General features: G+C 35.7%; 1 protein-coding gene across 1 annotated transcript in view; it reads right to left on the minus strand.

The window, feature by feature from the left end:
* The window catches only part of LOC122797773 (microtubule-actin cross-linking factor 1-like), an 899011-nt gene that overhangs the window by 751544 nt on the left and 134548 nt on the right, over positions 1-12919 (minus strand). The window contains exon 5 of the mRNA XM_044066295.1: positions 4311-4470. Within this exon, the coding sequence (XP_043922230.1) occupies positions 4311-4470 (160 nt within the window). The remainder of the gene's footprint in view (positions 1-4310; positions 4471-12919) is intronic.

The raw sequence follows: 12919 nt of genomic DNA on the forward strand, positions 1-12919 counted from the left end.
TTAGATGACATCTGTATTTTATGGCAAGGAACTACAAATGAACTGGATTTGTTTTTAAATTACATCAATTCTTCAACTAGTTTTCTGTGTTTCACCCATGTTGTAAGTGAAACAAACCTAAATTATTTGGATGTCTCCATTTATAAAGACCACAATACAAAACAGGTCCACTCCAAAATTTTCCGGAAAACAACTTTTTCAAATTCGTTGCTACATTTTACCAGCCAGCACCCCTTACACCAAAAGAAAGGGATTGTTAAAGGACAATTAATTAGGGCCAGTAGAATGTGCAGCAAGAAGGATGATTTTGAGAATGAAATTAGAAAACTACAGAACATGTTTTTGCAGCGTGGATATCCACTAGACCTACTAACTACCCTCACACAAGAAGTGATTAATTTAAGAGACAGTTCTTACAAACCCCTGCTAGGTGTTGGATGCATAAATTCAGGACAAAATGAAGCGAGCAAAAGTAATACAGAAAAAAGTTGTGGTTTTGTATACACGTTTTCCAATGACAGTATTGGGATTGAACAGTCTATACTAAAGTATTGGCCGGTACTCAAAATACACGATGACTTCAACTCGATACTGGAAAACAAACCACAATTTATTAGAAAGAAAGGTCCTAGCCTCAAAGAAATATTCGAGAGAAGACAACACCTACAGGCCAACAGACATGGAGCTAAAAAAGGAACTTATAAATGCGGGGCTTGTAAACAATGTCACATGATAATCCATGACTCTCACTTGTTTTTGAAGGCAAGGAACTTTGACATCAAGCCACAGGGACATTACACCTGCAACACTAAGGGAGTGGTATACTTAGGACTATGCACCACGTGCAATAGTTTCTATATTGGAAAAACGGAGAGAGAGTTGAGAAAAAGGTTATATGAACACTCCTATGACATAGAGAAAAAGAAGGAAAACAATGCCTTCTATAAGCATTCACTAACATGTCCAAATTACAATCTCAAGTTCATAATTCTTGAACAAGTGCTACAAAATGAAAGAGGTGGTGACTGGGAATCTGTTTTGGAATCCAAAGAATTAACATGGCAACTAAGATTAGATGCAAACAAAAGTCCTGGATTAAATGATACTTTAAGCATAAGCTCAGTTCTAAAATTAAGGAGAGCTAGGCTTTAATATCCAGTTCAGGGAGAACTAATTAATTATCAGCTTATTTTCTAAAATTAATTTTAAAATATTTTAGAATAGTTCTTAGAAAGAAACCCTCTTGTTGTGTACATTTTTAACATATTTATTGCATATTTGTATAGGCTTTGTTGCTACTAAGGTTCCTTTTTAACACAATTATTGTATATTCATATATGTTTTGCTGCTATACATATAGAAAATTGTAAATATTATCAACTTTAACCCTTCATTCCTCTCTTCTACCCACTTCCGCCCCCCCTTCTCTCTTCTTTTCTTTTCTTTTTCCCCTTTTCTTCTTATCTTTAAGATGATCGCAACCAAAAAAGCACAATTTGAACACTTTACACAGATTTAGATATATTGTGACATGTTATGTTTTTAAAAAAACAAAAACCCTCATGTTAATTTTAAATTAAAATAATACTCTAGATCACCATGATACACTATACAAAGTAATCCTCATATTTTTTAAACAATTATTTTTATTTAAATACTAAGCAGTATTACCTTAAGAAATCATTTGCATATGTAATGAATTAAATTGAAGTAAGTAAATGTATATAAACTGCCATTTATGCAGCTTTCATTGTACTTGATAAAGCTCGGTAGGAACCGAGTGAAAGCGCTTGTGTTAAACGTTGTGTTTCATGTGTTTTGGTGGAATAAAACATCGCATTTGTGTCAGCAGCATTGGAATTATTGCCTCCGCTCAGCCATCCTGGAATTTAGTGTTCTTTGCTTTTGGTGCGTTTAACTTTATTCTACCAACTTTCAAATTTTACAACAGCAATATTTAAAATGTATCTATTTTTGTGCTTTTGCCCCCATTACTTCAGGGTTTATCCAGATTTCTTGTACTAAGAGGTTGAAAGGTATGCACATGACCAGAAATCACATAATTAGACAACTTGATAAAAACATATACATGAAATAACTGCATTAAAATAGTGAATAAATACATGCAAGGTTCATTTTTAGCAGGCAGCGATCTTAAATAGCATTAAATATTAATGTATCATTAAGGTATGGAAAATGAAATGCTTTAAATCTGCCAGCGAAGTTCTTTAACTTCTAAATGTGTGTTATAGTCACCCCAAAGTATGTGGGACATGATTTAACACACTAAATGAAATTGCTAAAATTCCTACATACTGTACTATGTTTAGCTAAAGGATTTTTACTATGTCTATTCATAATAGCTGCCACATGCTCATGCATACAATACATGTAACCTGTTAGTTTTCCTTATATAAAAACAAGAACAACTGGAGCACTGTGCAATGTAAACTAATCATTTACTCTGACAACTAAAATAATGCCTAATGTGCACACTAATGCTGGCATGAAGTATAAAAGTCAAATGACCTGTACTAATTTACTTAGACCATTTACAATATGAAACGGAAACACAACTTTAGAAATGTTATTTAAACTAGTAATGTCATATGATTCAAACTCTTAAGGTCCTATTGCCATTTTAAGCGAAAATAGGTGTAGTTCCAATAATTTTTGAAAGTTCAGCATTTCACAATATGCTTGTCCATTTGAACTTATTAGCAGTTGTAATGATATGGACAGAGCAGTCTGTTTAGTACTTGGTAGTGACTACGTTCACTGATTACTCTTGTATAAGGCTATTTAATGACACCCATATATTTCACAACTTCATGATTTTACTGCATGTTATTGTGCTTTTGATTTAAAAAAAATAAATACAAATGATAATTGTTAAAAACTGCTGAAAAAAAGAGTTTAAGGCATAAAATACTGTGAAAATAACAAAATATAACAATCAACGTGAGAAGAAAAGAGGAGCTGCATCTTTGGATGGCTGTTTTGCTCTGTTGGATGCATGCAATAAAACTTGAATGGAAGAGTCATGCTTCTACCCCCCAAAAGTCAAATAGTACTACAGTGGTATGGAAATATTTGTAAATTTGTTAAGGACTTTGTAAGAGTGTGATATGAATACACTGACCATGGCCTTTGAGGAAAAATTATGATGTACTGCTGCACAGAATGGGGTTTGACCCTTGAAACACAAAGTTGTTAGGCCAGGTTACTTTTTCAAGTATTAGGAATTTCATATGGGATTTTGCAACTGGAGATCTCAATTGCATAGATGGTTAGGGAAGAAGGTTCATGGTTGGGGAAGAAGGTTCCATAAAATGATGTACTAAGAGGTGTTGTATAAATAATTTCTGTGAAGAATGCAATGGCACATCAGTTCAGTGCAACAGCATTGCCTAAAATGTGAACTCCAGGCACATCTGCATAGGTTCAAATTTACTTTTATTTGTAAAATCTTTGTAGGGATTTTTCATCCTGTACAGTAACTCATTGTGTGCAGAAATGCATGCACTTTTAGCATGTTTGCATGTAATGGGGTGAATGGACAGAGCCAGCTGTACAGACAACATAAAGGAAATGGGGGCCAGGCACACTGTAATGTGCAATCAGTGAAGTGGGATTCCAAGTTTTTGCATTTAAAGCGTGAGGCTATGATATCATACGTCAACCTCTGAGTTAATATATGAAAATAGCAGGGGTATGGGGGCACACAAGGGATGCTGGGGATTAAGTCACCATGCAAAAATAATTTTTTCCCTTGTTTTAGCAGTTTCAAATCTGGTTCTTTTATCAAAATCTAAATCTTTTCTGTGATCACACTTATAATTACCACATTTGTGTAAGAATCTAATTTTACATAAGGAAACCAAAGAAACATTTTTTTTATAGTGAGCATCAATATTCCCCTGTGAGGAATTGGCTACATCCGCAGTGGTGCAGCGGTAGCAATGTTGCCTCACAGCAAGAGGTTCCCCCATTCAATTCTCGCTGGGGCGCCTTCTGTGTGGAGTCTGCATGTCCTCCCCGTGGTCGAGTGGCATTTGAAAGACATGTGTAGAATGGACGTGCCTTCGTTAAGGTTGGGCATCAAGCTGACACCCATAAAAAATCTACTGCCAATCATTAGCGGACCGGAGTTCCGCTGTGGCGACCCCTAACCGGGAAAAGCTGAAAGAAGAAGAACAACATGTAGAACAAAGTAACCAAACTTAAACACTACTATAATAATCTCTCTTAAGGGGTAAAGTGCCATTCAATGGTATACAGTTATTATTCAAAATTAAGTATGTTCATACCTTAATACTTTCAAGAGTTTCTTGAGCTTTTTCAATGTTCCTGTATGTGGCTCGCAGTTCAGCAAGGTGTTGTTCTGTCACATTTAGCCACTCCTGGAATGAGTCAACTGATTCCTGGAAGCACTGAGCCGCTGGGAGTATCTGTTCCAGGAAGCAGAATCTATGAAGAAGTAATTAAAAGATGATCATTCCAAAAGCTACTGGTTACCAGTAACTGATTATCAGTGGTAGTTGGCCACTATATTTGTTCACTCTGCTGTCAAAAGATTTAATAAAACAAACAACTTACAAGGATGTTCAAAGTAATAGGCATATTGGCTAAGGTCTTTACCTGATGGATACAAATAGTTTGCAGGCTGACAGCTTGGTATTTATATTTGGGAATCATATATGACACCAAAAGTGCAGGCACAGAGATTCCTGAATTTTCTAAACAAAAACTCCCTGAAACAAATTGTCAATACACCACCAAGGACACAAACATACTGGATCTGGCCCTCAGTAATATACTGTAGGGATCGCTGAACACTCCTAGTGTAATATCATCTCTGATGTGTTCAGACCACAAAACAGTCTCCTTTTAAGTAAAAATAAAACCCAGAACCCCAGTTAACCCTGGGATGTTCAGGAACTACTCTAAAGACTAATTTCCTACTATTAAGTGATAACCTGGCAAAATTTCTAGTCCACTTAAACTCTAAGAACACTGCAGCCTATGCAGAACAGTTCACAGAAACCCTATATAAGCATGTTAATAGCTGCATAGAGGCAGCTGCATTTATCTATTTATTAATTTATTGACATTTAATTACCGGGAAAGTCCAACTGGGTGGAAGCACGTTTTCAGGGGAGGCCCGGGAAAAAAGCTCCAAATTATTACAAAACATTTTAAGACCAATCATTTTACAATCTTCAAAAATAAAACAAAAACATCTGCAGTTTAAATAATTACAACAAATTAGACATTATATAAAAACATTGATTAAGAATCAATACAAGATCTATGACAATCATTTAATACCTAGAGAAATTTTAGACAGTTTGTAGAGAAATTAAACGTAAGTTAGTCTAATACAAATAAAAATTGCAATATGAAGTGAGAGAAAAACAGGTTTATGGTACATTTAGAGAGAAGGTCAGGAAACAGATTTAAATAGCAGTAAGGAAGTAAGCGAGGAAGGGAGAGTAAGGAGGTATAAGAATGAAAAGGTACTTGTTCACATTTAGGGATATAGTTTATCTTGGTTTTGAGCAAGAACAAAGCCAGATTTTAGCTAGGAAGTCTTTCAGTGTGGTTTTGAAAGACGGGAGGGAGGGCATAGACCTGATGGAGACAGGGAAGTAGTTCCAGGCCTTAGCAACCTTGTACAAGTACAGACAACGCCCAACAAATTTGCTCGGTTTGTAGACAGACAGGAGATTTTTTTTGTCACTGTATTGCAATGACTGGGAAATTAGTTGTGTAGAATGCTTTTTAGTGCTGGACAGACAGATGGATGCTGGATAATTTTATAGGTGATAAGAAGTTGTGTATATGTTTGTTGATGTGGCAGTTCTAACAAATTTAGGGTTTTCAGTGCTATACAGTTGTGGGTTCTGAAAGGGGTATTTGCTGCAAATTTAGCAACTTTGTTTTAGCATTGTTCAAGTTTTAACTTTTTGTGAAGCCTGGAGGTTAGTAAGGATGTGCGCACCATAAAGAAGAGTGGGGAGGAAATAAGTAGTGGCAAGTGTAGTTTTAGTTGTATTGGTGAGAAAGTTTTTGGTTCTGTAAAGCATCCCTAGTTTTGATGAGTTTTTCTTATGTAATTTTGTATGTGCAGGTCGAAAGTAGATTATCATTCACTATCACCCCAATAGTTTGCTGTGAGAAGTTACTTCAGTTGTTGTCTTGTCAAGAGAGAAGACTTTATATTTATTTGTTTATTTTATGAGAGAATGATTGGGGGAAAAAAGTAGTAGTTTGGTCTTTTTTGGGGTGAGCCTGAGTTGTGAGTTATAAAGCCATGTTTCAGTGTCTGCTAAAGCTTCCAGAGTAATTTTTTTGTGGTGTACTTTGTTGTTAGATGTGCAAATGAGATTGGAATCATCTGCGTACTGTATTAGGGTGGCCCGTTGTCGGCAGTATAGAGGGTGTTTGTGAAAATGTTAAAGAGGAGGGGACCAAGGATAGAGCCTTGTGGTACACCAGTGGTGACTGGGACGTAAGGAGTGCCATTTTATTAACTGATACCTATTGGACAAGTAGCTTTTGAACCACAGAAAGGTAGGCTGAGAGAGACCTAGTGAGGGCATTTGAAGTAGAAGTTTGCTGTGACAAGCTAATTAGGAGGGCAGTGCTAGTACCATGGGAAAGAAGGAAGCCATGTTGTGTATGGGATAGGAGTTCTTCCTGCAGGAGATAGTCTTGCACTTGATTTTGAATACATTTTCAAGCATTTGTGGCAAGGGGAGATAAGATTGCTATAGGTCTAAACTTATTATGTCTGTTGAATTTCCTCATTTGTGCAGAGGGATAATGTGTGACTTTTTCCAGAGAGAGGGAATGTAGGATTCCTGGATGCACCTATTTATAAGGATTGAGACAGCAGAGGCAATTATGACTCCCCTCCAATATTTCTCAACAAAAGACTAACATATATTTAATTAAAATAATTATGTTATAGCACTTCACAACTAAATTATTCAGCATGTCCTCTAACTATTTTAGTGAGATAAATATGTTTTGTTACCTTGGATGGCATTGCTGATTTTACATCATCTCTTGCATTAGTAGAAAAAGTTTTAAATTAGAGTTTGAGACCATTTTTTTTGTTTTCCGGATTCAGTTTCAGAAAATTATAATGTACTGCCAATATGCCTTTCACAGCAAGGATATCTGGATTCAAGTTAGTGCATGAGTGCACTAATCTATATCAAGACATCGGGGTTGTGATGTTAAAATATATCCCACAAGTCAATACTGCTTTAAAAAATTTATGTTGTACATTTTTTAAAACTTCACATTCAGTACGTCTAGGAGTTCTGACCTGACCTCTAGTTAATGTCTGCCTAGAGTTTGCATGTTCTCCTATAATCTGCATGGATATTTTGTAGGTACTTCAATTTCTTCCCACAGATCAAAAACATATTAGTTTATTGATTATCATCTGCTTATGTACTTATTGTATTTAGCCTTGCTGTTGTGCTCTGACAGTGGAAAATGGTCTAAAAAGGACCGGTTAGCATACTCAATTAACAAAGAAATACTTGAAAATTAAATGAAAAATCCATGAATATTACAGTATGTCTGTACATAACCTTGAAACATATATCTGGTTGTTTGCCAAAACTATGCCGACCCCGTCTCTCTCAAATAAACCTCTGAATTTCACTCTGTTTTTTAATCTATAGCTCAGTCAATACACCAAAATAAAATGCATACATACATCATTTAGAACCTTTGAACTCCTTCTCCTGAACTGCTCACTCAGTCCCTAGCTCAACACGTAGACATTATTGATACATAGGGGCTGTTTGCTTACTTTAGTTATCTAAACATCTTAAAAGAACTCTCATTTTATCACTTTTGAGAAATAGTCTACAACTGTTTCCTATAAATTCTTAGTATATAGATTCCCTATAGGTATTTTTAGGGCCACATCCTCTAAAACACATGCTGCAAATCACCTCTGCCCATTAAAGTAACTGCTGTCACAACAGCCTTGGATGCTCCAGCCTGCACTTGAGTGGCTCACTGAAGGAAATATCTCTTGTGTCTACCTCCACTCAGCTAGGAAGAGCACCTTTTCCTGAGTCTGTGTGTACATGGATCCTTTCCCACTAAACTTGCAAGCAATACTAAACTTGGTGGTCCACCTCTGCCCCTTAAAGTAATTGCCCTCACAGCAGCCTTGGATGCTGCAGCCTGCACCTGAGTAGCCAACCAAGGGAAACATCTCCTCTGTCTACTCCTGCTCTTAGAAGAGCACCTTTTCTTGCATCAGCAAGTATGTTTATCCTTATCCCACTAAACTTGCAAGCAGTACCAAACCTAAGAGGTATATGTTGAATTTGGTAAGCAGTTATTACTAATGTTTGTGTAGAAGCTAAAGCAAGTACTCTATTAATGTGCATTTCTCTAAAGATATCAACTACACCGAGGATGCAGTTTCTCCCATAACTATCGCCACCCTCTCTACATGCCATCTCTCGCCTACCTCTATATACTGCAGCTCCTTTTTAACTTTTTCATCTATTCCAATCATTCTATCTGCCTTTCACTGCATGGATCCTAGTGCTTGTTATACATTCCACTGCTAGTATTACTTCTTCTATGTTTATAACCTTTTACCATTCTTAATTCTACCTCTACATTCCCTCAAAATCTCCTAACTTGCCCCCTGTAATTAGAGGTCTGTTATTTGGACCAGATAAATAATTGTTCAGTAGGTATAACTTTACTTTTCTCTGTTTTCCACAATGTCTTCTTTTTCCTTTCCTCTCCTACACTTTCAGTATACCTTGTGTCTAGCTGACATCATCATTATTCAAATGCATTAGATTTTTTCCCTCCTGGCTGATTGTTTCTGTAGAGCATTTTTCTTCCTTTGCTGAGTGGACTCACCTACTCCCAAACTCACTCCGCTCCCCTAATCTACTCCAATTCCCAGTGACCCCCACTACATCTACATGCATACTCTGTTCTAATCCCACCCTCAATTGACATACCCGACAGTCCCCTCCAACCCTGAATTAAACCTATAAGCACAACTACCTAACTCTGTTGCTGCTCCCCCACTCCTGCACACTACCCCTCTACTCCAATATTATCCTTACAGCTCATCCCACAGCAACCATGCTATTTCCTTCCATTCTCAGTCTAACTCTCCTTCTCCTAGCTCATTTTACATTCTTACACTCTATCTAAACTATATTAACAGCTATAATAACATCTGCCCCCACCTATACAACATTAGCCTTTCCTCTGCTCTAAACTGAAAATACTTCACATATGCATCCCCAACCATAAAATCAAACTTCAGTTTCTCCAAACAAATTATTATATTATAAGTAACATTCTTACTTCCAGAATCTGTCAGTGTGGTGATATCCATCCTAACCCCAGTTCAACTCTACCCCTAAACTGCTTGGCCCCCTCAAAATCTCTAAACCTTATAACAATAAACTTTTTGTATAACAGATCTCCATGCTTGGATTTCCAACTACACTCTAGATTTATTTACTGCCACTGAAACCTGGCTCAAACCCAACATAAATAACACAGAGTTTCTTCACCAAGATATAACATTATTTGAGCAAACAGACTACAAAAGAAGGACTGTGGTATAGCCTTACTCTACCCTAATTTCTATAGCCTTACCCCATACTCTATCATCCTACCTAAATTTGTCACTACGGAAATTCTTATTACCTTCTTAAAAGTGAATAAGACAAAAAAATGTACATCCTCTCAGGTACCAACATCCCTATACTTGAAGACATAATATATTTGTTAGCTAATTCAGTTCCTAATAAAACCATAATACTAGGTGACATAAACATAAACTGTCATAACTTAACTTCAGACTTTCCTACCCACAGTATTAACTTATTTAGACTCATTAAACTCATTTCAACTCCTACAAGATATAATAAAGCTAAAAAAAAACAAGGATCCATTCTGCACTGAATTCTAGGCATCTGACCCAAGCAAGTTCACAGAAGCCAGTACATTCCCAGATACCCTGATTGACCTATGCTGACAGAGTGACATCCTGTGTAACCAGAGAACATATCTATAAAACAGTCCATATTCTCTGTCAGTTTGATAAACAGGTATTCACTGACACCAACTGGTCATCACTAAAACCCTTCCCCTAGATGATGCAGTAGCCTATTTCAATGGAACATTCTTAAATACCCTTAATAGTCCTGCTTCAGTCCGCACTAAAAGAACTAAAACTAATCATTCCCCATGGCTGTCAAAACTAGGTAGACAACTCATGACTAAAAGAGATAAAGCATGGAGTGAATGACAAACACATAAAACCAACAAAAATCTACAACTCTATAGATTCCTTAGAAATCAAGTTAAAAACAAATAATGAAAGACACAAAGAAATTTTATACACTCCTTCAAACAAATCACAAGCAAAATCTCAGAAAATTCTGGTTATCTAATAATATTGCTTATGATATAATAATTTGGAGAAACTGAAGTTTGATTTTATGGTTGGGGATGCTTCTTATGCCAGGATCCCAAAAACATTTCAGACCCTCTCAAGAAATGACCCCACACCAAATAGCTGTGGGTGGGATTAGAATATCAGAAAGATGTTCACTAATTCTATTTTTTCTGGTATTCATTCTAAAAGAAAACACCAATGCTCTTTATAGGCATATTTCTGAGAATAGTAGTCATTGTTTTAAATTTTTGTGTGACAGAAGATATATTAATAAATAATATTGAGGAAGATGGGAACAAATATACCCTTGGAGGGTTTGCTATTTACAATTTCAGCAATTTGGTATTAAATGTACAGCATTTCAAATTATTGGAAAAGGGTTTTAAATTTATACCCTTGGTTAAAGGGAACATTACACAAACCCTAATTGATATGAAGCTCTTTATTAGAAAAATGAATTTGCAGTTGCTGTTCCATAGTGAAGGTATAGGTCAAGAAGTAAAAAGAAATAGAGATATTATTAATGAAAATAAATTAATTAAAAAATCCACATTTAATCCTGTCATACACACCCAGTTAAAGAATTTTGAAAATAATATGGAAAGGGAAATTAGAAGAAAAGAGAGAAACTTGAGGGATAGACAAACCCACTACAACCTCCACCCAAATGAATATTTAGCTTTGGAGGAACTAAAAGCTAATAAAAATATCAGAGTAATGAAACCTGATAAGGGGGGTGGGGTGGTTGTGATGGATGTGACAGTGTATGAAGGCAAAATGAACGAACTTTTAAGAAATGAAATGAAATATAGTGTGGTATCTAGGAACGAAATTAATATGGCCTACTATAGAATTGACGGTATACTTGAAGACATGATGATTGAGGAACTTATTAATTACAAAACCTTGACCTACCTGAAAAAAATAAAACCCAAAATACCGGTTGTATTTGGGATACCAAAAATCCACAAAAATAGCTTGGACCCACCCCTGAGACCCATTGTCTCAGCCGATGGGTCAAAAACAAATTCTCTAGCAAAGTATGTGGATGTTAAGACCAAACATATTTGGATTAACAAGGGGACAATTTTGAAGGATTCATGGGATTTATTGACCATTTTGAATCCAGAATTGTATCATGAGGAACTAATTTTTGTGACTATAGACATAGTGGACTTATTTGGTTCGATACCCTATGAAGAAGGTAATATGATGTTTGAGGAAGAAATATTTGCAGACAACAAACTTACCCGTGGAGAAAAGGTAGTGTGCACAGGGTTGATGGACCTAATATTGAAAAACAATTTTTTTCTATTTAATGGTGAATATTTTAGACAATTACAGGGTGTAGCTATGGGTGCTGCCTGTGCACCTACCTTTGCTAATTTAGTATTATCAAACTGGGAAAGCAAATACATATTGGGATCCAAATATGAAAAATATTGGACACTATATAAGAGGTTCCTTGACGACATTATAATATTCTGGATAGGGGGTATCGAAATTCTAGAAGAATTTATCAAATATATGGAGGAAACTTCAGGTTTTTTAAAATTTACCTACAATTATTCTAAGACTAATATTTCATACCTAGATGTGGAAATAACCCTGGAAAACAAAAAATTCCAAACTAGTGTCTATAGGAAATCCACCTACGTCAATTCCTTTTTACACTTCAATAGTGCCCATCCATTATATTGTAAAAAGAATTTAGTAAAAGGGCAATTTGTAAGAAGGTCAAGAATGACCAGCAAAGATGATAAATTCTTAAAGGAATGTGATTTGTTACATAAAATGTTTCTCGAAAGGGGTTATCCAAATGATTTTATTCAAAAATTAAGAATTGAGGTTGAAAAAGGTAGAAGGGAAAGATTTAAACCCATCATAGGGTCACATAAGGAAGTAAAAGGGACAGAAGATAAGGAAGAAGAAAATTTCCAACAGTCACTCGTCATCGAATATAATATTTTAAATAAGGAAGTAAAAACATTATTTCATAGGGAATGGGAGAGATTCAAGAATTTTACGGATCTAGAAGGTATTTCCACCCAAATGCCTAAAGTTATATTCAAAAACACCATAAGTATAAAAGGATGTTTAGAAAACAATGCAGATGATAAAAGGAAAAAAGATATACAAGGTAGAATAAAAACTGGCACCTTTAAATGTGGTAGGTGCACGCAATGTGACAATATTTTGGACAAAGGAAAAGTTTTTCTAGAAGGGAGAAAAAGATGGTTAAAAAGCAAGGCATATTACAACTGTGAATCAAGGGGGTTGGTATATTTAGCTACTTGTATGGCATGTCCGTCTTTCTACGTAGGGAAGACGGAAAGGTCACTCAAAAGAAGAATATACGAACATATGTACGATGTTAGAAAAGAAAAAGAAACCAATGCCATCTATAGACATTCCAAGGTTTGCATAGGGTCCAAATTTCAA

The sequence above is a fragment of the Protopterus annectens genome, chromosome 3.part1, assembly GCF_019279795.1.
Source record: "Protopterus annectens isolate FY-2018-M chromosome 3.part1, PAN1.0, whole genome shotgun sequence".
Classification (NCBI taxonomy): Eukaryota; Metazoa; Chordata; order Ceratodontiformes; family Protopteridae; genus Protopterus; species Protopterus annectens.